This window comes from Vitis vinifera, chromosome 14 (genome assembly GCF_030704535.1).
Source record: "Vitis vinifera cultivar Pinot Noir 40024 chromosome 14, ASM3070453v1".
Lineage (NCBI taxonomy): Eukaryota > Viridiplantae > Streptophyta > Magnoliopsida > Vitales > Vitaceae > Vitis > Vitis vinifera.
The window spans coordinates 4418435-4443342 of record NC_081818.1 but is presented as its reverse complement, the minus strand read 5'-3'; the positions used below and the strand labels follow the sequence as shown (position 1 = coordinate 4443342).

Sequence of the window (24908 nt, the reverse complement as noted above, 5' to 3'; positions counted from 1 at the left end):
GCCACCTCCATTCCATACCCATTTTCCTCATGCCCATGCACACGGCCACCCTCACTTCTCACTAATCCACTCGTTTCATGCCCTCCATGCTCACTTATCTCTCTACACCACATACCCGCTCTTTAAATACCCATGAGACCTATTCCACCAATCCCATGCACATAGTCACCACTCATCACACCCGTTACCACCCATTTTCTCTCATAAGCCTTCACCACTCGTTCCACCAACCCATAGCCCATTTCTTGCACCACGCATGGCCCACAAAATTCATCCCTAGCCTTCATTAAGGTCCCAACTGCACTCATTCGCATGCATGGGAACCATGCAAACCTGGCCATCATTCACATACTTCATACTCCCACTCGAAATACCCCCCACGCACCACTTCTCTCTCTACACCGCAGCCATATCCATTCTCCCTCACTACCGCATCCACCACCTTTCCCACTTATCCCCCATTCATCCATCCCATATCCTCCCATGTGCATGCGGTTCATGCACACGGCCTGCTAGCACTCTCCCCAAGCCTTCCTATAAAATCCACTTCCCACCATTTTCAAATCCCTTGCCAAGCGTCCCCCCCTCCCCCCACATTCTGCCCATTTCCTCAAGCCAAAGCTCTAACCGACGCTGACCTGGTCTCTGGTGATGACCACTCCATGGCTGCCGCTCCATGGTCCTCCAAGAGCCGAGCGTGAAGGCACACTTGGTGACAGTCAATGCCCCGTCAAGCCGTCGACACCTCCGCCGTTTCTGCCTTCAGAAGCTCCCATGTCGTTTCCGGTTGCAGTTTTGACGAGGACGAACAAGATCTTGAAGCGGCGTCATCAATGATAGGTCTTCAGAGTCATTAGGACGCCACGCATGCAGATCAGTTGGCGAGCTCCCGCGGGCACGGCCAGGTTCGTTGAGGTACAGTTTGGAGCATAGGATATGGAGTTCGTCGACCTCCAGCCTAGAAGCTTGAGGAGTACATGTCCATGCATGGTGGTGTCATTAAAGGCCATGAACGAAGGCCCGATAGAGTTCGGAAAATTCATTTTGTTGGGTTATTCTAATCAGAAAATGGGTCCTTTGGCTTACGCGGAGGACGCCTATCTAACCCTTATGCCATCCAATGGAGGGGGTGTCATTTGAAAGAGGTTGAGTGCAATCGAGCCCGTGTGAACAGTTCCAGTTTGCATGTTCGGCATCCCGAGCCCATTTCCAAAGCCCACTTACTCTTTTTTTTTTAGTTTCTTTTAGTTGCCCATTTTCATGCGTGCACATGTGGGAGTTTTTTTCTTTATGCTGTCAGGTTGCCATCCTTGACCCCTTTTTAAAAGCCCACAAGTTTAAAGAATTGTTTATCCTAAAAAAAAAGAAATCTAACTCCCAAGTTAATTTAATTCCACTATTCTCCATCCTTAAAAAGTTTTAGGTCCTAAATTCCATTACCCAATAATTTTCCAAATCTCTAAATTCCCGCATTTATTCACTTAATTATTATTATTTCCATTATGATTATCATCCAATTTGCTTACTTGCTTATTTATTCATTTATTTAAAGTTCAATCCTTAATTGATTTTTCAAATTGCTAAATTCACAAATTCAATCTCCAAATTCCCACATTTATTCTCTTAATTATTATTATTTCCGTTATAATTATCATCCAATTTGTTTATTTGGCCATTATTTCATTTATTTCAAATTCAATCCTTAATTGATTTTTCAAATTGCCTAATTCATTAATTCGATTTCTAAATTTTCGCATTTATTTACTTAATTGTTACCATATCCGTTATAATCATCATTCAATTATCTATATGCCCACTTATTTATTTATTCAAAAATTCCTTCCTTAATCAATCCTCCAAATTTCCTATTTCTAAATTCAATTTACAATTCCCTAAATTTCTAAATTTCCACGATCTTTTACTTAATCATTTTTATTTTTGTCATTGCCGTTATTCGATTTGTTTGATTGCCCACTTGTTCTCTTATGTAAAATTCCATCTTTAAAATTCATCAAAATTTCAATTTTTAAATTTAATCTCCAATCCTCACGTTTATTCATTCAGTTTGTTCATTTTCTAATTTCCAATATTTTATCGATTGCTATACATGATTGATTTACCCTACTCTCTAACATACATGCATGATATTATTTCTTAATTGTGCGCTAACCCCCTTTTCTTGATAGTGCGCTGATCGTTTGATGCCCAGGTACGCTCCGCTCCCACTTCGTTCTTATTTAGTATTTTGATTTTCACATGAACATGGTCATTCTAGGTATTCATTGATTTATTCATCGATTGTCATGATTGCTTCATTTTATTAGTAGAGACCCATTTTTAGGGACTTAGAGGGGTGCTACGGTCTCTACCGTACCTTCCCGATAAGTAACCTGACCCCTGAACCCGATCCGGTTTTTCACAGACCACCTTTTCCGAAACAAGGAGTCACACTTAGGGTTTTTCTTTCTTATTTTGTTTACCCTTTTAAAAATAAAACAAAAATAAGTGGCGACTCCAAGTCAATTTTCTTAATCAAATAAAAATCAATTTTTCAAAATAAAAATCGAGCTCGCCATCGAGTGGGAAACGCATGAGCCGAAATGCAGGGTCCACAACTATATAGAAAATTTATTTTAAAAAAATTTAAAACTTAAAAAATAGGATGAAAACATTCCAAGTTTCTCAAAACCCAAACAAAGCCTTAGGGTTTGGAAATCTAAAATAAGATATATTTGTTGAAATAGTTACATAGTAAGGGGTTGCTAGTTTTTATAATCTATATTAAGCTTGGTTGTATATGAGAAGTTTAAAACTCATTTTTAAGATCAATATCAACATGTCTATTTGGCCAATTTTTCTTTTTTAAAAACACTTACAAATTAAAAAGAGTTAAACAAATAGATCGAAAAATATTATTTTTTGTAGAAATTCTAAACTTATGTCAATTTTATAAAGCTAATATTGTATTAAGAATGTGTTTGATAATGATTATAAAAAATATTTTTAATACTTGAAAGATAAAATTTTAAAATGTTAAAAAAGTTAGAAATATTTTTTAGAATCACGGTTAAACGCACTCTAATTTGACCTATACAAAAAAATTTATTCATTTTTAATAAAATTTTTATAATATTAATTTTATGTTTGCTTTCAACTAAAACTAAAAATAGTAAAAATAGAAAACCATTCCAAATAAAAGTTAATAAGAAATTTATATACTTTTAAATTATTTATTTTTTAAATAAAAATTACATAAATAAAATGAATTTTAAAAAAATATAAAATAAATTTATTAATTTTAAATGTATTTTTTATTTTATTTTTCTTCTCTCTCTTCCTTTCCTTATCATGTGATTGGAGACGAAAAGTCAATTACTTTAAGTCGTGTGCAATTTCTCATAAATTTAATAGTTTTGTATCAATGGAAGTAAGGTGGACGTCACTTTCTCATGCATGATCTCAAACTAAAAGTTGGAACTTTTCATTGGACGGAAAGTTACGACTTCCAATGTCCGTCAACATTTAAAAACAAAGGGCAGAAAGGAGGAAGCAATGAGGGATTTTTGGTAGATTGTTAGAATGAAATAAAAAATAATTTTAATGGAAATAAAATCCCTCTTATAATTCAAAGTTTAATTGATCCAATCAAAATAATCTACTAAAATCCAAAGCGCGGAAAGGTAGGTTGGTTGGTTATCAAAGAAGACCATAAAATGGTTTAGGTAGAATATTGTTAGGACGTATATAGCAACGTTAACAACTCCTAAAAATTAGTTATAGATGTTACCTAAGGCATAGTGTTACATATATAGCCCCCACCCACCCCCCTCTCTCTCTCTCTGTTTATTTATCTGTTTTGGGTAATTTTGCATCCCACCCAAACTAAGATTCTTCTCTTTGCGGTTGGTTCTCATTATTTTTTTTCCTATAAATTATTTGCAGACTTAATTTTATAATATTTTTAATTCAATATACCCCTCAAATGCTCTTTCGTATCCACATGGAGTATATATTATTGTTAGATGACCAAACACATAGTTTTAGTGCAACAAGTTTTTGATTTGATCCTGATTCCTGCGCGTTTCCCTCTTTTTTCTCCAAAATTCTCCTTGAACGTTCTCGAGAACCACACAGAAAAGTAAGCGGCCTTCATATATATACATGTAAATATCATTTATGCTGTCTTTGCCTTCTGTTACACAGATAGAGTAATCAAAGGAGTTGAAATTCTAGAGAGAGAAGAAATCCCAGGGTTTTTTAGAGAGCAAGATGGGAGGTTGTTTTTCAGATGTGAGAGGAGGGAAACAGGCTGTAGGAGTGGGCCTGACGGGGCCCAGCATGCCTCCCATGCCCACCACCGACGCTGCCCTCAACGATGCCGTTGACCACTTCTTTCGAGCTCGAGGCCTTCATCAACTATTCACGCATCTCGAGGTGGTGCCTCCCGTACACTTCGTTGTTTTTTTCTGTAGCCAAACCCTAATTCTTCTTTTCTTTTCGATATTGAATGGTTTTTTTTTCGGCCACACACTGGGTCAAACCCTAACTTTTGTGATTTTATTTTATTTTTTGGGTTGTTTTATTCCATTTTGCAAATTTTTTTCTGTGGATGATCTTTGTTTCTTTTCTTTTCCTCTTATTATTTTTAAAACTTTTGTTTTCATCACATATATGAATCCCTAATGTTGTGTTTGGTTGATGAGAAAGTGGAGTAAGGAAATCGTTGTCAATTGAAATTTTCTATTCCTATTTCTTGGCAAAGGCAACCAAAATGGATTGCATTGTCAATATAAGGACACGGTCAACCGATTTGCCCTGGAAATTGTTATTCCTTTTATCATTAGGAACTGGCCAAAAAAATTGTCATCGTTATTTTTATAATAGTAATTGCAAATGTTTTCTTAAGTGAAAACAGAGCTCTTAAAATGTGCTGTGAAGAATATCTCACTTATGAAATAATCCATGATTTTCTGAGATCAATTTCATGAATAATTATGAAAATTATGTGTTTTTTGTATACTGGAGAGTGAGATTTTTTTAATGCTTTTTGGATCGTAACATTTTGTATCCCACTGTTTTGATTCCCAAGGGAGATATATTTTGTAGACCTTGGATCCAGCTCTTTACAAAATAAAGGTTAGAAATGTTCCCACCTCCAAGAGTAAGAAGACCGCATGGAAATTGGAGATTCAACATTTAACTTTAACCATAGGCAGTAGTGATTCTAGAAACATGGATGGGCCTGTTGTTCACAGTGTGACGATTCCTCTTCACTGTCTGCCTGTTTGATTTTGTTCTTCAACTTGTGCTAATATCTTTTCATTGATTTCTGCAGCTATCTTTATCTGGTTCCGGGTTACGTGATCGTGACATCATCTCTAAGGCATGTATTTTCACACGTGTTTTCATAGGGCAATATTCTTTTGCTGTCTTATTGGGCCTACCTTCCTTTGTTGTATTAAATATCAGTTTGTTTGTGGTTGTTTGATTTTTCTTTTTCCTCTTTATTTTTCAATGCTTTGTAAGACTTTGGCTACTATTTCTTGCTTGTTGCTGTTCATTTGTCCACGTGGATATGGAATTCTTACCTGGGTGTCCCATTGTGAGTGAAAACTTATTAAAAATACTTAGAGAGTAATTATGAAGAATAAAAGGACAAGAAATGTTGCTACAGGAAAACCTAGAAAAGAAGGCAACCAAAAACATGTAGCTGTGGGTGATGGTGGGGAAAAATCCAGGCTCATTAGTACTGGAGTGCATGTGATTTATAACACATTGTGCATAGTATACACTGCATGAGGAGGAAATTTTCATCAGGAACTAACGAAACGCTTTATGATTTGTTCTATAGTCCTATTTGCATTGTTACTTGACTGTGATGAATTGCTATCAAGAGCAATATCATAACATTCATTACAGAAGAGGGACTTCCCCTTCTCCTGCCACTCCCTCTGAAAATGGCCTCGTTGCAGAGGCTAGAATTTGACAACCCTGCAAACTTGATCAAAAACATCTATCCCCTAGACTCTGATTAATTTATTTCCTATTTGGTACTTGCATTATATGATAAAGTTTTTACCATGAATTGTGAATTGTTACTAACCTCCACCATTCATGGGAACTAATCCTAAGATCGGAAGGATCATGGGTGATGTGTATATACATAATGTGCCGAACCACATACCATCTATCTACTTTAAAATTTAATTTATCCAACCATGTAAGTGTCCTTGCATACATAGTTTTTGATATTTTGCATCTCAACATAAAGCTGTAATATGAGTTTTAGGCAGCACTTTGTATGGCAATATAACCAAATAAGTAGCAGTGGTGGTCTAAAGAAACAAGTCAAAGACTCAAAACCTACTGCTATTCATAAGGTATTTATATGCCTACATTATCTTTCACTTATTTCACATGTCAAAAAAATTATACTGTTAGGGTGGCATGCCCCTTGCATATGTAGAGAGTTGTTCTGTGATACCTGGACTTGTTCTATCAATGTACTGGCATAGCTTTTAATTTTAGTAGCCTCCATATGGTAAATATTTCTATGACATGTGCTGGGATATGGTGCTGAGGCTTGTCCTGTTATGGTTTAAACTGAAAAAGTTCCTTTTTTCCCTTCTATTGCAGAGTGATCCTATGGTAGTAGTATATACTAAGAAAAGAGATGGAACACTTGAGGAACTTGGGCGCACAGAAGTGATAATGAACAGCTTGGATCCAGCTTGGATTAAAAAAATTACTGTTGCCTATCACTTTGAGATTGTTCAGCCATTGATGTAAGCATGTTATATATCGATGTACATTTCTTCATTATGTAGATTTATTCTGTTTACTACATCTGGTAGACCTCTCTTTAGTGTCATTGGTTCAATCATGTGTTTGTTCATTGGTGTTTTTCCAGATTTCATGTGTATGATGTTGATACAAAATATTACAATTTACCTGTGAAGGTAATTTGACATCTGCTTCTTAGTTCCTCTATAATATAAATCTGACTTCAATAAACTACACTTTTGATGGGATTGGTTCAATATCTGTCTGTCAATAATTTGATGGACAAATAACAAAATTTAGTGGAGATTAAGATTTGCATAAATAAATGGACAAATTTAGATATACCATGGTGATCGTATCACTACAAATTCCTGAGTACCATGTGGTTCTGTTTTCTATGTTTTGGATGTTGGTTTTGGGTCAACTAGGGAAAAAGGGAGTTCAGGACGTTGATTTTAGTGTTTCTAATGAAAAATAAATGATAAGGTGGTTAGGTCTCTCTACTTCATACTCTTTTTTAGGATGACAAATGGTTTTCTTCATGTTCTAAAATGTCAATCAATTTTTCGAAGTACAACATGATAGTAAACTAAGGCCAATTTTCTGCTTTAATTTAATATATATGCAAATACTTGAGAATGTTAAGCATTCAATGACAGTGAAAAACCTAAGCACTTGCTTGGTGCCTACCCTCCCACTTTATCCTGGTGATTGATCTGATTAGTCATGAGGCGTGTGAAAAAATAATTTACTTTTAGTTATATGTATGCAAACCTGGAAGTTAGATAGCCACAAATTTCTCATTAGGAACGGTGAAATAAAAAGAATGCTAATATCTCATGTTTTAAATATCTCACATGACATTTAAGTGGATCTGCTTTTTGAATTTCACTTGGTTTTACACTTACCTTGTTCATTCATGGTTTCAGCATTGTAAGAAAATGTAGCAAATCTTTCTCTTTTTAGTTCTATGATATGATTAATATTTACCTCAAATATTCTCAACAAGTCTAGTTTTCTCAAAATTTTCAAAAATTGATACTGTTTTTAATTTCTTCATATTCCAGTGCAAACAAAAAGTAGTGCAATCTAGAAATCTTACCATGAAAATTCATCCTTAATATGCAAGTCCTTATGAGGACAGCACTTTTATTCCCTCTCTATTTGCAATGTGCCTGGGTGTAATGTTCCTAAACAATTTCCATTTGCCATGTTTATTTTGTGAATTGCCTTTGTGAAGGAAAGTGCTTTTTGTTCCTTCTATATTTTTATTTTTTCAGCTTAAGTTATGACCTTTGATTAAAAAAATTTCATCTGAGAAACATAGGCTTGTAGCCATACATCAGACATTTGTAGAAGAATTTTGTAAAGCACATTTTAAGGAAGAGATTTTATTCATGTGCTTTAAGCAGATTTTATTCAAAATTGAAATCATTGTTTCCTTTTCCATAAATAATTTTAGGATTAAACTTTTACATTCAGACTTAAACTTCAAAGTCTTTCAGAAGGTGAATTTCAGAGTTAAACTTTATTACTTTATGACCTTGCAGATGCTGAAGTTGAATGATCAAGAATTCCTTGGGGAAGGCGGTTGTGTTCTGTCAGAGGTAAGTTGCCTTCGTTTGTCCCAACTTAATAATGCTGCACAGTTCTGCATGTTTCCTATGTTCACAATAGCAATAAAGTTGATTAGAAATTACATAACCAGTATATTATGCAATGTTCCTGTGAAGATTTTTGAGTAGCAGAAAAGCTATTTGGCTGTTTCTATGATGTTTCGAGTGAGAATTAATTTTCTGCATAAAAATGGCTGTTGAAAGCAGCCGTCCATCTCTAGAAAGAGCACTTTTCTTTATACAGTTGTGGTATTGTCTGATTTTAAAGCTTGTGCAGTTGTGTTTGTGTAACACATGGCAAGACACATGCAAAAATGTAGTCATCTGTATTAGGAAGTCCATGGGACATCATTTATTACAATCATTTGGTCATTATTGAACTTACACTTTATTGTATGTGTTTTGCTAACTCATGGCAGATAGTGACTAAACAAGGCCAGAGCTTAACCCTAGATCTTCATAACAGAAATGGGAACAGGGGTTTGAAAAACCTAGGGAAACTCACTGTCCATGCAGAGGAAACAGTGTCTTCAAGGAATGCTATTGAGGTTATATTCCATTGTTCATGCTTGGAAAACAAGGACTTGTTTTCTAAAAGTGTATGTACTTAGAACCCATGACTTAGAGCATTTTGTTACTTATAGGTGTATTGATTTGTGTTTGGGTCTTAAATTTTTCTCATTTTTTTGTTTTTCTTTATTAGGACCCTTTTTTAAGAATATCTAGGATTGTTGAAAATGGAGGTTCTGTTCCAATTTGCAAGACAGAAGTGGTTGATAACAACTTGAATCCAATCTGGAGGCCTCTATGTCTGACAATGCAGCAATTTGTTAGCAAGGCAAGTTTTTCACCTTCTTACAATTCTAGTTAGATGGTGGTCTACAGTAAAACTAAATGTAGATATTTGTGATTACTCTGGAAGAAAAGAGACACAAATAATTTGTGAGCTACCTGAGTACAGTGTCTTTCAGTTTACAAAAATTGTGTTATTGTTTACTACATTGCTTAAGGAACCATTGAGTGCTTGGTTTTTTTCATATTTTTTTACAAAGATAGTGGGTGTCAAATCCACATTTTTTGGAACCAATTCGATGTCTTGGTGGGTCTACCCCCGCCGACAGGTTACTAAACTTTCTGTTTCTCATTTGCTTTGCAGGATAACCCATTAGTTATCGAGTGCTTTGATTTCAATAGTAGTGGGAATCATGTACTGATTGGGTAATTATACGAATCTATTTCTCTTATTAGTTTTTTATTATCATCCTTTTAGTTTTTTTTTTTTTTTTTTTTTTTTTTTTTGTACTTTGGTTTACCAAATTTTATGTCATCGTCCTTTGTTTCTTGAGATATAAATGTTAACTTTGAAAATTCCTTCATCAGTAAACTTCAGAAATCAGTGGCAGACCTGGAAAAACTTCATAAACAAAAAACTGGTGCCAGTTTCATCTTACCCTCTTCTGCTCAGCATGGTCATGAGAAGGTATTTGTTTGATACTTGGAAAAAGGAACCACATATTGCATTAGTTGGTGATTTTTAACCCTTACATTTCTTATAACTATTAATGTATAGGTTCTGAAGGGCCAGCTATTTGTTGATCAGTTTTGTGAGAAGCAGCTACACAGTTTTATTGATTATGTTTCTAGTGGATTTGAACTTAATTTTATGGTTGCTGTCGATTTTACCGGTAAATACTCTTCAGCTTTGCAGGATTGCTATCTTTTTGCGTTTTTATAATTTTTCTGTTTCATGAGCAGCTGTTTTATTTTGTCCAGCATCAAATGGAAATCCGCGAACTCCAGATTCTTTGCACTACATTGATCCTTCTGGCCAGTTCAATGCTTACCAACAGGTGAGGCTTCCCATCTACCATTAGAGCTCAGATGAGATGCTCATTTAAATTGTGTTCCCACCATCCAGTGGTATACTTGGTGGAGTTCTGTTGATGGAAAAGGATTATTTGGTTTTTTTGATACCAACCTGTGGATATGATCGAGTGTGGTAGATTTTATGAACCTAACACCAGCCTTGTATACATAGTTGATCCACCATTATCTAATAGCTTAAATTTTTGGGACAACTTGGTAGCTTAACATAGCATCAACTTGGTTATCATGAGGTGATGGGTTGAAAGCATGCAGCATCTGTATTTCCCCCATTAATTTATCTCATGTGCAAGCCAAAAGAAGGATGTTGAGGAGGAGGGGTTAACCTAACATTGGCTTAGCATAAGCCTCTCACAAAATAAATCAATCTTATACACTAAATTCCATGTTTACAGCTTGAAAGTTAGCTCACAAAATAAATCAATCTTTATTGATGTAGTGGGTAATATAATTTCTTGACTGAATTCCTTTCAGGCTATAATGGAGGTCGGAGAGGTAATACAATTTTATGATACTGATAGGCGCTTTCCTGCGTGGGGATTTGGGGGAAGGACAATTGATGGTACCATATCACATTGTTTTAACTTGAATGGAAGTGCTAGTGGCGTTGAGGTAAGAAGACTCAAGGTTTTTCCAATTTGTCTTCTACACAACTACCAATAAAGAAGATATATTACATTATCTTTGCAATTTATCATAATGAAAGCCTTGATTTTCTTCCAAGTTGTGAAAGTGCTAATTCTTGTTAATTCAAGGAAATGGATTTAACTCCACATTCATCACCTTACTCTTTTTGCTAGATTTTAGTATTACTAAATTTTTTTAACTCAAAATGAAAATAATTTTTTTTATTGAAGACTTGACTTTACTATTAAAGACAGAAAATATGACTATCAATTGAAATGTCTACAAGTAAGATCCTTTAAAATGGGATTATATTATTCTGATCATTTGCAATTAGATTTTCATTGTTGTGTTTTGGACTGAATTCCATGTCATGGCATATGTGTAGACAAGAAGGGAAGCAAAACATTTTTACTTCTATTAGCGCATAAAACCAACACTTAAAACCCTATATTAAACAACAATTTTTTTTTTTGTTTGGCGGAGTTTGCCTTTCCCTATCAAAAAAAAAAAAGAAAAAGAAAAAAAAAGAAGGGAAGCAAAACATTTTTACTTGTATTTGGCCATAAAACTAACACTTGAAACCCAAGATTAAACAACAATTTTTTTTTTTTTTTTTGGCTGAGTTTGCCTCTTTGGTTTGTTATGTTTGCTCTTCAATTAAAAATAACCCTCTATATTGTTTGGTGAAATGAGAGAGTTTAACTAGTCTGTGGAAGAACTGTCCTGATATGCTCAAAATTATCTAGTTCTTCATGGCATTTACTAATGATGCTTGTTCCAACAGGGCAGGGGGAAAAAAGAGAGAAATAGTGTAACCTATCAAGCAAAGACACATGTTTGTTTGAATTGTTCGTAGTTGTTATGATTGTGGCATCCCAAATATTGTTTTAGATGAGCTACACTTTAGTTGTAGCATAGTGTTGCTCGTTGTACTGGATTGCCTATTGATGCCTCCTGCCTGGACTATGTTCTGATCTATGAGGACCTCATAATAGGCAGTTAGAACACTATTAAATTTCTATTATTTCACAGGTTGAAGGGGTCCAAGGGATCATGGCTGCCTATGCAAGTGCACTGAACCATGTTGCTCTAGCAGGACCGACTTTATTTGGACAAGTGATCAACAATGCAGCTGAAATTGCTGGCCAGTCCCTCTCCTATAACAGCTGCAAATATTTTGTTTTGCTTATCATAACGGTAGAGAGAAGAATGACTTATAATTGCATTTATTTTTATTTTATTCTACTTCTTTGTAGAGAAAATGTAACTTCAAAGTTACATTTATCTTCGTATTCTTTTTTCCTTTTTCTTTTCTTTATTTTTTTTTGGGGACTCAGAACATTTATCATCTTTTTAGGATGGAGTACTTACAGATCTCCAAGAAACAAAAGATGCTTTGGTCAGGGCATCTGATTTGCCCTTATCAATTCTGATAGTTGGAGTGGGAGGAGCAGATTTTAAACAAATGGAGGTGTACCCTTGTTTTCATAATTTAGCATTCAATACTTCAATTAATTTATGCTTTTGTGGCATTTCAGTACATAATGCTTTAATGGGTACTATGGGTTTCATGTCTCAACAATGTTTGAATTTGTTCTGATTCTTATTGTTTGGCAGATCCTTGATGCTGATAACGGTTGTCCGTTAGAGAGTTCTACAGGACGTGTAGCAACTCGAGATATTGTACAGTTCGTTCCCATGAGGGAAGTGCGTGGTGAGTACATATTTTTCATTAGCTTGTCCAGCATAGGTTTTGAAAAACTTGAGTTTTCAGCTCAAACACCTATCTCACATCATCCTGTTAGAGGCTAATTAGACCTACTTGAATAGGTCGTAAACTCCAGAGTTTGGGCAGTTTGCATATAACTTGTTTTTGTACATACCATTCTATTTTCTTTTCTCTCTTGAATCCTGGGTCTATAAATTTGAAATATTTATTTCCCTTTTATATCCCATAGACAAGAAAGATGTACTTTTTCTTGGCAAATCAATTTGAAAGTGTTTTTCCTTAAGAGTAATTTCTTATTTTAAATCTTGAAGCAGGTGGGCAAACTTCTGTAGTCCAAGCTCTATTACAAGAGCTACCTGGGCAGTTCCTGACTTACATGAGAAGCAGAGATATTAAACCCAGTGCAGTCAACATAGCTCAAACATCTGCTTCACATGCCACCATCTAGTAAGGGTTGTCTCCCATTCATCACACCAGAGTTCCAGGGCATTGTAAATACCGAAACTAGGTTAACAATATACATGCTGTCTATAGGAACCACAGATGATTGAAATACCCCAAAGGGAAAAGGTTAGAGATTACTTAGTCTATACTGGGTACAATCTGTTTTCAAGAATGATGAATTGACCCAATTGTAGTAACAATTGATGGCATTGGAATGCACTGATTTGATTACAAATATTGAGAATTTCATCAGTGTGTATCATCCATGCCAATTGACCTTTAAGCTTATATTTTTAGGTAGCAAGCTAATGATGTATGTCATGTCAATTTTCCCTTGAACATGTCAAGGTCTTGTTTCACCATTTTATTCTTGCATCCCAATGGATATGGGCTAGCAGCATGTGAAGTGTTTTCCATGAAGGATCAACAAGCTAGTACATTTTATTCTTCAGAATAACTATGTTTTTGTGTACAATATTTAGATAACCAGTTATAATTTTTAACAAAGCCAAACTTCCTTTTTTAAAAAATAAAAAATAAAAAAATGGCACCGTTGTAACAGGTAAGATGCATTGATCTTCTACCCACTTTACTTCAACCATTAATATATAACAAGTTTGGAATTCCTAAATTCTATACTATTAAGAGCCAATTTAATCTTGTGATTTAAAAACTTTTAATACTGTTTGGCCATTGTTTTATGGAAAGGGTGTTTAAAAATAAAGTGAAATAAAGAATAATTTTTAGAAAATAAATAAAAGTTGATTTTACTGGTTTTTAAAAATAAAAGGAAAACATAGAAATTTTAAAAAAAAAATCATAAAAAAAAAACAAATAAAATTGAACATGATATCATTTTCCTTTCTCTCTCCACAATTTAATGCTAATATAAAAAAATCTTAAAATGTGATATTCCTTTAAATTATATATACTTTTAAAGTATTTTTAACTTCTTGAAAATTTTACATTAAAGAAATAAATTTCAAATCAAATTGTACTTAATACATAAAATTTATTAATTCTAAACTTAAAAACCGATCTAATTAATACAAAAATGTCATGGAACTCAATAAAATTAGTGAGTCATATTTTTACAAATATTTTATTAGGCAAATGAATTCCAAATTAAACAAAACTTAATGTGTTGGTTTAGGATGATTTTATTTTTTCTCTTCTATATAAAATCATTATTTTCCAATTTTTTTTAATAAATAAATGAATTTCAAATTAATTAAAACTTAATATGTCTGATTCATTAATAAGTTTAGTAATTTTTAAATATAATTTAAAACTCAAATAGTAAACCAATTAATATTAAAAATTTATGAACAAAAATTAGTCTAGAACGACTTTATTGTTTCTGGTTTACATAAAATCATTATTTTATAATTTTTTTTAACTAGGCAAATAGACTTCAAATTAGACAAAACTTAATATGCTAGATTAATTAACAAGTCTTGTAATTTTAAAAAATAATTTAAACTCAAATAATGAACTAATTAATATAAAAAATTTATTAACAAAAATTAGTCTAGAACATCTTTATTAATTGTTTCACTTTTATATAAAATCATTAGTTTCCATTTTTTTTATACTAGGCAAATAAACTCAAAATTGAACAAGAGTTAATGCATTGAATTTTTCTCAAATAATGATCCAATTAATATCATAAATTTATGGACAAAAATTGGTATAAAATGACTATCGTTTCTCTTTTATATAACAACATTATTTTCTAATTCTTTTAACCAGACAAATAAATTCTAAAGTAAACAAGATTTAATGTATTGAATTCATTAGCAAGTTTAGTATTTTTTAAAAATAATTTGAAACTCAAATAATAAACTCATTAACACTAGGAATTTATAGATAAAAATTTATTTATAATGGTTTTGTTATTTATTTCTACGAAAATTATATTTTTATAAATTTTTTCACTATAAAAATAAAGTTAAAATCAAATGACACTTTATATTGAATTGATTAATGGATTTAATGGTTTTTAAAATTAATTTGTATTGAATTCATTAGCCAATTTATATATATTTTTAAATAATTTGAAACTCAAATAATAAACTTATTAACACTAGGAATTTATGGATAAAAATTTATTTATAATGGCTTTGTCATTTTTTTCTATGCATAATTATATTTTTATAAATTTTTTACTATAAAAATAAACTTCAAATTAAATGACACTTTGTTTTAAATTTATTAATGGATTTAAAGATTTTTAAAATTAATTTGGAACTACAAAAATAGATCGAATCATTAAAAAAACATAATAAATTAAAATAGATATATTATGAGTTAAGACTTTATTATTTCTCCTTTACATACAAGTATATTTTTTGAATTTAGATAAACAAATTATAAATTAAATAAGACATAATTAAAAATTTAAATTCTTTAATGAATTTTTTAATTTTTAAGAATAATTTTGAATTCAAAAAACCAATATAATTAATTATAGATTAAATAAAAACATTTGAAAATATGATACTTGTAATTCAATACTAAATGTATACATGAAATGAAAAACCTGGTTCCTTTACATGTTAAAAAGTAAAACTTGATTCATTATTCATTTTAAATAAAATATTATTAAAAATTATTATTTTAAATATTGTTAAATAAGATAAAAAAAAATCATTTATAATTTCATTATAATATTATTATTCATGTTTTACTAAAAACTATCTTAAAAAAATTTATTTTTAATTACAAACCTAATTTTGTTTTCAATAAGATTTAAATTAAATTAAATTTGTAATGTTTTTCTTCTAAAAAAATTAAAACAACTTATGTAAACAATTTTTTAAAAAAACTGTTTTTAAAAATAATTTGTCAAACACCCTTATTTTTATAAAATAATAGAATTTTTTAACTTAAAAGACAATTTTTTAAAAAACAAGTTTTAAAAAACATGACCAAATGGGCCTAATTCATCCTTAAACAAGATTAATTACAACTGAGAGCTTGTCATAAGCCCAGATTGATGTAGATTTTCAGCATGCACAATTAAGAAATGAATATCATATATAATCACTGAAACAATTTCAAAAAAAATATATGGTAATAGAAAACAACTCCTAATAATATATATGTGAAAGATCCTAAACAAGACATTCATTATATAAGATGGACACATTACACACCAATAATGCCAAGAAAATGAAATGTACACAAATGCTTAATTTTACACACACATGTTGAACATTTGTCTTTTGGGTGCCACGGTACACGTATCACACATTGAAGAAGAAAGAGAGCCACCCACCCAAAGTCGGTTTTAGATGAAGAAAAGTTCAGTGGCCACGTATCAATTCATCTCCTGAAATGAAGGGAAGTTTAACAGTCAGCTGAAAAGATCCTCTTGACATTTTAATGTATATTCCCCCCACAAAAAAATAAAAAATAATAATAATACAAGTGTGAGCAATGTCTCACTTACATGAGTTATCCTCCCAAGCTCTTTGACTTCAGCTTTAAAATCTCTTCCCTCAGAATACTGGGCAGAAGCACATTCAGAGCATCGACCATAGCAGGGAGGAAAGAGGAAAAATTTACAATAAGGTAAGCTGAACATAATCAGTAGGAAAATTCATTATGCTACCTTACATCCTTCTGGTTCTCTCTAATTAAGTGCTAATTTATAAGACTTCAGTCATTTTTTTTAATCTTAAAAGAATTTACTTTAAGATTTAAGGTTCCAAAAAAAACCCAATTATGTAACAAGGCATGGATTTTTCATTCCAATCATTCTTGAATGTTACATAGTACAAGGCAAATATCATCATCTTTCGGAAATTGTTTACCAACAACAAGATCACAACCAAACAAGCCTTGTTGGGAGTTGACTAATGATTTTGTAAGCCAGTTAATGCATTTCTCAAGGGCTGGTCAACTCCATCAAAAGATAATTCTGAATCCCTACATTAGTATATGGGACATGATTGAAATATATATTTTCTAAAGGGTATTTGATACTAAAAAATTATTCAAAAAACTAATTTTGAATTTGAATGAATATGAAAGATCCTCACAAGCTTGGTTATATAATATTAATACACACACATAAGAATAATGCAAATAAAGTAAAATGTGCACAAAAGCCTAATATCACATACATATTTTGAACCACAAGCAGTTGAATGGTCTCTTAAGTGCTAAAGGAGCATTAGCAACTTACAGATAAGGAATCATAAAGCAAAACATACCAAAAAGACTAATGGAAAATTCATTACAAGCATCTCTCTAACTGGGATGGTATCAATACATGTCCTCAAATGAAGCCAAGTTCTGCATACCTAAAAAAATGAAGACAGGAAGAACAAAAGCCAAAAGCAATAAGAACAAAAGCACTTTTGACATTTGAAGATATATAAAGGGAAAAAAAAATTGTAGCAGTTTCTTACTCACATATACCATGCAGATGTGAAGGAAAAACCTTTCTTTGTTTTGTATGTGAAAAGTTGAACTTAGTCTTCCTCATGAGGATCTTTGTTCTAAGGATCCACTTTCTCCTCTTTCAGAATCCTCTTCCTTGGTGTCTTCTTCCACAGAATCCTGTACCCTGGGATGTTGCTCTTTAGAATTCCATTCCTCAGCATTTTCTTCATCAGGAATTTCTTCCTTAGAATCCTCTTCCTTGGGATGCTGGGCATTCAACACATGTAGAGCATCATATTGAGCGGAAAGAGGAAAAATTACAATAACAAAACTTAAACGTACTCAATATGAAAAGAGAATCACAGAATGACCAAATCAAACTGCTGCTACATGGTAGCCTTGTAGTTCTTTGTCAACATTGATAACTATTAGTAAATGACCTAATTAAGTCTCACCAAGTTCCTCTATCCATAAAATGAGACCCTCCATGTAGCTCTAATGGGTAAATACCTTCAATCTATTGTCCCATATTATCCTCAATCTAGCATCAAGCCTCAAACAATTTTTGAAATGATTTACCTCCAAACAAATGATAATAACTTAGGGTTCATAACAACCCCAATCTTAAAACAACATTGTACATGAGAAGTCTGTCATTTTTTAAATAATCAACACAATTATCAAGTTTCCATCTCAATCTATTCTAACTTGACTACTGGACCAAGTTAGACACAAAATTAATTCTTATGTACATTATAACTTCTAGTTTCAGCCACAGCATAAGCTATCTCTCTATGTTTTAAATTTTCTACAACCTTTTCCTATGGATCTTAAATTTGTTTGTGCAGTCCGGTCATATTTTAAAAAGTGAAGCATTAAATCCTTGAGCAGCCAAAAACAGATAATAAGACAAACTTAGCCCAAACAAACAATAAATGAAGCAGCCTAAGTATACGATAAAAAAAGGATTGATCCACACTAATCATGGAAAATTCTGCCTCCATCAATGTAGATTCCTTATTTTAAGAGATTAAACATGCTTATAGACTTGAAAAACATGAAAATTCTATGGCTTGCTCTATGTCTTCTTCTCATAGCAACAGAAATTGAGAGAATGGTAAACAAACAGAACTAGAATTAGAATTCACAATATATAGAGAATAGTGAAGGGAAAAGATGTTGTTAAGGGTAGGAGGAAGTCAGGGGAATAATAATGTACCGTCTCCATAAACATCTTCTGTATGGTAGTATTCAGGTCAATCTCCCAACATGGTCTATGATCACTCATCAGTACTTTCTCTAACCTTTGTGTGATTGAGTCTCCCTTGCAAAAAATTTCCATCTCAGGGCATCTTTTCACCTGCATTTCTGTCAAGCATGGGAATATGAAGGTGTATCTTGCTGAGCAAAAGCTTTTCAGATTTGGCAAAAAATGAAGTTTTAGCTTTTTTAATTTAGTGAAAACAATCTTATCATCCGTTGCTTCACCTCCTTCATTTTCAACTATTTCTTTCACCTCATCACAATAGCTCACAGTAAGCTCTTCTAGTTGCACCAAAGTCTTAGCCATGGAGGGTGATACTAAATTTATCAACTTTCCACATTTAGATACTTGTAGAGAATGAAGATTTTGAAGAAATGGCCCGAACCCAGATAGATGTGTAAGCATAGGTAGATTTTCCAAGTACATTATAGTTAACTGTGGAAGTGTCTCACCCACACGACCTTCCACTTGGATTACCTCTTTCACTGAACTACAATTTCTCACGATGAGTTGCTTTAGGTTATGTAATACTTGCAGCTTACTAGAGGGGATCACAACCAAAACATCGTGACACGCTTTTATCTCCAAAACTCTTAGTTTGCCAAATGACTCCCTTGAAAATTGGCTCAACAATATCTCCATGGGCCCTTAAAGCCCAATTTCAGTTCCTCCACATTAGGAAATGTGTTCTGACAAATCAAATAAATAACGTTAATATTTTATTATGCTAACAAAACTTTAGTAAATAAACAAGGTCTATATATAAAACAGCTTCCAAGTAATTTATCATCGTTATAGGTTCTCTAGTAAGCTAATTTTATAATCTGATTACTAGTATTATTGAACACATGATCATAAGATGAATATGACAATTTATATAAATACCTTGAATGGTTATAGTAGCTAAATGCAGTTATAGCATTCGTAGCACTTGTTATATCAATGATTAATTATTGGATATAATAAAACATAATGCTCATTACACCTGCAAAACTCTCATCACTTAAAATTATTTGTGCCTCTTTCTCCATGTTCTCAAGTCCTTTTATCTAATTTGATTAATTTAGCTATAAATGTAGTAACCTAGATGTGCAAAAGAAGTCATACCTTTTCGATCAAGAAGAGAGGTTGTTTATCAACTTCACTTTCAAGACTTTTTTCTTGCAGCAGTAGCTCCACTTCGTCACAATTGCACACCGCCAATGTTTCCAAGAGTGGACATCCCAAAGAATACTTATCCCGATAGAATCTCTTGAGCTGGTATAATTTAGTAAGTTTGAGAGAGGTTAGTCTAGGGAATAAAAAAATTGGCACTTCTTCAAGTCCATTTTCGTTTGCAACAAGTTCCTCCACCCCACAATCAAATATCTCTAAGACCTCAAGTTGCACAAGGCCCTTCGCAACCGAAGTTGGAAAAAGATATTTCAGGGAAGCACAGTTACCAACTTTCAATGAATTTAGACTTTGAAAGGCAAGATATCCTCGAGAATCCTTCCTCACACTCTCCATATTTTGACCATGTAAACACATTTCTCTCAATGGAGGGACTGCAATACCATTGGATTCTACTTTATATATTTCTCCCACTTCAAAAATCTCTTTTAAAGAACAGCAATTTTCTATATTCAGAGTTTGTAGACTTTGTATCCCTTCTAAGAAATTAGATGGAGAAACAATTAGTAAATTTTTACAACCCTTGATATACAAATCCTTCAATTTGCTAGAGGAACATACAGGATCTTGGTAGTCCCACACTGTTTTGACATCATCCATTGAAACCAAATATAACAACTCCAACCCGGGGAGTGCAACCTGTCCAATTTATCACATAGGATTAATAATTAATGTAGTTGTTCACATATATTGCCAATAACTAGACATATATAATTGAATGTCAATATGTCAATGTGACAAAGCACAAAATTAACTAAGATTTTGCCACTAAATTCTCTTTTTAAATAAGAAAAATAAGAGATGCAATTTTCATATCTCTATTTTTTCACTATTTTTATTTGTATATTTTGTACAACTTATTTTATTTTATTATTTACTTTTTAAAATTTGAAAAAGTATTGAAATTAATTATTCAATATTGATATGGTACTCAATCATTATGAATTGATTGAAACTATTAAGATTCTCATTGTTTAATGCCTTTATTTTATTATTTTTCAGTCATACACTCTCCACTATAATTTTTATTAACTTATAATATCATAAAACAAGTAAATAATGTGACTCTTTCATATTATTTTAATTTTTAAGCCCTAATTTTCAGTTGAGGTGAGTCATACTCTATGTTCATCCATCTTTATTTATTCTTGATTTTGCCCTAATAATTTTTTTTAAAAAAAATAATTCTTTTTTATTCTTCCAACAAAATGCAATTTTCTCATTTTTGCAAATTTTATCCTTTCTATTTTATAAAATCTAAAATGAAATCAAAATCATTTGAATGGTGAATAACATTGCTTAAATTGGGTTCCTCTAAGCTTAACTTCAATTCCTCCACATTAAGAAATGTGTTCTGACAAATCAAATAAATAACATTAATATTTTATTATGCTAACAAAACTTTAGTAAATAAACAAGGTCTATATATAAAAAGGCTTCCAATTAATTTATTATCGTTATAAGTTCTCTAGTAAGCTAATTTTATAATGTGGTTACTAGTATTATTGAACACATGATCATAAGATGAATATGACAATTTATATAAATACTTTGAATAGTTATAGTAGCTAAATGCAGTTTGGGTAATATGGGTAATATAATATCACTACCATTTGTTATATCAAGAACATTTGTGGATGAAACAATATAAATACTTTTCAAGTTAAAAATTTGAAATAGAAAATATACATATTTGTGGGCTAAATAATATAAATATGTTTATAAGCTTGAAAAAAAAAAATAATATAAAAGATTGAAATGGTATAAGGAAAGATAGAGGGATCTCACAATCCACTTTCTTAATAAGAGATTATTCATGGACAAAATTAATCTATTTTTCTTAAATTAGGATACATGAGCAAAATAAGGTTAGTTATGTAATTTTACGAGAGAAAATGATGAGGGACAAATGTTGTGATTGGCTACTTGGCTTTCTTAGTAGTACATACTACCATTGGGAAACTACTGATTTAATTAATGTATGTGATTAATTTGTTTGCAAGAGAAGTTGAAAATTAAAAAGAGCTGAATGGCAGAAATTGAAAATGAAAATTGAACATACCTGATTGAAAAAAGAGCTGCATGGCTCCTGGCTGCCACTGGTTCCTGTGGAGTAGAAGTTAATGAGATTTGGCAGACGTTCCAGTTTCAAGGATCCCAGTTGAGGAAACACTAGTACTGATTCCCTTGCTTGTGTTGTAGGAACCCATATGATATATTTCAAGCTGTTACATTCCTCTATTATCAGATCTCTCAAGTTGGCAAAACACCCCATCGGAATTGGGCCATGGCATACTGCTTCCAATTGCTTGAGACATCTAAGCTTTAATCCCTCCAAGAGAGGAAAGGCACTATGTGGTGGGTCGACCCATTCCATTTCCATTGTATTCATGATGTATTGCATCCCATCACTCCTAGAGATATACAGATACTTGAGTTGAGGAAAACCGTCGCAGTCTAACTCATAAACAAAATGTTTGGTATCACGCAATCTGCCCAATGCTAGAACTTCAGTTGTCTTTAACAGCTTGGAGAAGCACTTCACCATATCTGGGCCTTTGATCTTATATAGTTTCAACCTTCTTGAGGTCTTCTTCCCTCCATAGTGGCCCGGTCGAGAGCCTACAGATATATCATATCTAGTGAGGTTCTCAAAGGATACATCTTCCGAAGGCAAACATGAATGTGATAATTGCAATTGCAAGGCCCTCAAACAGGACAAGTGTTTCAACTGAGAAAGGCAAGCATTCCTCCTTCCACCGTCAACTCCTTCGCTCCCCCATAAAATAATCCTCATACACAAATACTCTAACCGAGATAGACTTGATATCATATTTCTTGGACCGAGAATTCTGGAATCCACCAAATTCAACATCCTTAGATCAGTCAATTGCATCATTTCTTTGGGAAACACTAGAATCCCAGTCTACAAGGCTAAGAATTTGTAGTTTCTTCAGTTCTCCAAGTATTGTTATGTCTTTCAACGTCCTACATCGGTGTAGGCACAATGTTCGAAGATTTGAAAGAAAGTGAAGTGATGAAGGCAGTTGTGTAAGATCAATTCGAAACAAGCTTAAAACTCTGACTTCTTTCATTTCTTTGAAAAAGGTGTCTGGAATTTTCAAGAAATTATCATTACCATTCAACAAAAAGAATCCAAGTTTGGGACATACCAACCCTTCTGGAAGCTCATGGACATGTGTGCATTTCAAAGATATGCCAGTACAATTTCTCAATTCACCATCCCTCTTTTCCCATTCTTGTAATCTAACATCTTCTTTCACCACAAATCGATGATGAGGATCTTTCGATGCAATTGCTTTGGCAACATCACGAACCACGTCATGCATTCTGACAAACCCGTTACCTTCCTCCACAAAAACCAAACTTGGAGCTTCACGATAGCTTCCATCTTCAACTTCAAGCAACAGGCTCGAGGCTTTAAGGATTTCCACCAGGGTAAGTAGTTTATTTCTTGCTTGCTCCAATGCATCGATGTAATCAAACAAATCCAAATCCATGCCATATTTTAACAAGTCATCCAATGAAATATCGCCATCGCCCAGCAAACCACAGAGTAAGAACAATGACTTGACTTCATCACTTTCCAAATGGTTGTAGCTCAGCTCCAGACATGAGTATACCTTTTCCTCCACTCCTTGGATGTTTGTTGGTGCAGATGTTCTCAGTTCTTTCAAGGCATTCTTCCATACAGCCACGTTCTTACCTTTTAATGCCTTTGCAATTGTTACAATTGCAATTGGTAGACCCTCGCATTCTTCAACTACATCGGTGGCTATAGGTCGCAGCTCAAGATTCTTCTCCAAGGAACCACCTGATGTCTTGTTAAATAAACTCCAAGCTTCTTTCCGAGGCAATTGTTGAATTAGGAAACATGTTTCTGCGTCCATGTATTGTCTTATTAGGTGTAGATCTCTAGACGTCAACACTACTTTGCATTCTGTCGGATCATCTTTACAAGGAATTCCAACTTCCTCCAGATCAATCTCCTTCCAAATATCATCTAATATAATTAGGATCTTCTCCTTCTTCAGTCTGTGCTTCAGTTCAACTGCTCTTGTGGATTCATCCTTCCCCGTAAACTCCAAATGTAACATCTCTGCAATTTTTTGTTGAATTTTAGCAATTCCTTGTTGAGGTTTTTCCAGGTCTCGAGTCCAGGATACATCTATGTAGACTTCTGTTGTGAACAGCTTCCCTTGCTTAGCTTGTTCGGCTACTTGTTTAACCAGTGTGGTTTTGCCCACGCCGCCCATCCCCCATACTCCAATCATCTTGATCTCATCATCTCCGAATATATCCATTATTTTGTTCAAAATCGATGCTCTCGATTCAAAAGGTTCATAATTTTTAAAGGTTAAGTTCCGTAAAGGGACACGATCTGATACTCCGTGAGGGAAATTGCCTTCTTTTTGGATTTGAACAATAACCTGCGCCTTCTTGTCTGCTTTCCTGCTTAGCAGGTACCGTGACTTGAGATTAGGACACCACCCATTGAAACAGCTCTTGTTTTCATCTTTCATCAATTCCTCTGCCTCCTCTGTAATCCCATCTACCCGATTCAGCCACTCTTGAACAATAGGTCTGATTTCATACCCCACTCGTTTCGTTTCGTCACCAACAGTTCTCTGAAGGTCATCCCTCACACGCCCCTCCTGATAGAAAAAATATGGACCGACAATATATTAAACATTGTCCAGGATTAAGCTATCTTTTCACATGCAATTTATGATTTAATCTTGAGTATGGGCCACCTAATGTGTAGAGCCCAATGCCATCACGGGCTTTAGATGATGGGCCTAAGGCCTGTGAGGCCCAATAACCAATGGGTATGGTCCCTAAGGCAGGAGGGTATAAAAGGACTTTGGCTTGTGTCTTTTGTACAATCACATCTTTTGAACTTAACCGCTCTCTCTCCCGCTCCCATTGCCTGAGAGAATTCAGAGGTGGTGCCCTCCATCAGTCTTAGAGCGCT

The 24908-nt window shown here is 33.3% G+C and overlaps 2 protein-coding genes across 5 annotated transcripts; one reads left to right on the top strand and one right to left on the bottom strand.

Moving 5' to 3' along the window:
- The first annotated feature begins 3832 nt into the window (after positions 1 to 3832).
- On the top strand, positions 3833 to 13424 carry LOC100247065 (protein BONZAI 3). Of its 4 annotated transcripts, XM_059742634.1 has the most exons (17): positions 3859 to 4138; positions 4234 to 4434; positions 5336 to 5383; positions 6637 to 6785; positions 6911 to 6959; positions 8334 to 8390; positions 8819 to 8998; positions 9103 to 9237; positions 9556 to 9617; positions 9780 to 9879; positions 9970 to 10084; positions 10173 to 10249; positions 10758 to 10895; positions 11943 to 12107; positions 12268 to 12381; positions 12528 to 12624; positions 12951 to 13424. In XM_059742634.1, the coding sequence occupies exons 2-17, from the start codon at positions 4270 to 4272 to the stop codon at positions 13085 to 13087; spliced, it is 1788 nt and encodes a 595-aa protein (XP_059598617.1). In that variant the 5' UTR covers positions 3859 to 4138; positions 4234 to 4269; the 3' UTR covers positions 13088 to 13424. The 4 variants fall into 4 exon arrangements, with proteins under 4 accessions (XP_002266991.2, XP_010660022.1, XP_059598617.1 ...); XM_002266955.5 differs by having other exon boundaries at positions 3833 to 4434; positions 12954 to 13424; XM_010661720.3 differs by having other exon boundaries at positions 3833 to 4434.
- A 2720-nt stretch (positions 13425 to 16144) lies between these two features.
- Positions 16145 to 24893, bottom strand: LOC104881442 (probable disease resistance protein At4g27220). Its single transcript, XM_059742494.1, has 8 exons — positions 24840 to 24893; positions 21975 to 24588; positions 19847 to 20551; positions 18695 to 19428; positions 17506 to 17742; positions 17304 to 17393; positions 16538 to 16594; positions 16145 to 16417 (listed from the first exon to the last, which is right to left on the bottom strand). Exons 1-2 carry the CDS (start codon positions 24891 to 24893, stop codon positions 22795 to 22797), a joined length of 1848 nt encoding a protein of 615 aa, XP_059598477.1. The 3' UTR covers positions 16145 to 16417; positions 16538 to 16594; positions 17304 to 17393; positions 17506 to 17742; positions 18695 to 19428; positions 19847 to 20551; positions 21975 to 22794.
- Between the last annotated feature and the right edge of the window lie 15 nt (positions 24894 to 24908).

Excerpts from the sequence above, each read along its gene's own strand:
- LOC100247065 (XM_010661720.3), top strand. The coding sequence starts at position 4,270 with ATGGGAGGTTGTTTTTCAGATGTGAGAGGAGGGAAACAGGCTGTAGGA. Across the intron at positions 8,391-8,818 it reads GCGGTTGTGTTCTGTCAGAG|ATAGTGACTAAACAAGGCCA; the intron begins GTAAGTTGCCTT and ends AACTCATGGCAG. Across the intron at positions 8,999-9,102 it reads AGGACTTGTTTTCTAAAAGT|GACCCTTTTTTAAGAATATC; the intron begins GTATGTACTTAG and ends TTTCTTTATTAG.
- LOC104881442 (XM_059742494.1), bottom strand. The coding sequence starts at position 24,893 with ATGGAGGGCACCACCTCTGAATTCTCTCAGGCAATGGGAGCGGGAGAG. Across the intron at positions 24,589-24,839 it reads TGGGAGCGGGAGAGAGAGCG|GAGGGGCGTGTGAGGGATGA; the intron begins GTTAAGTTCAAA and ends TTTTTCTATCAG.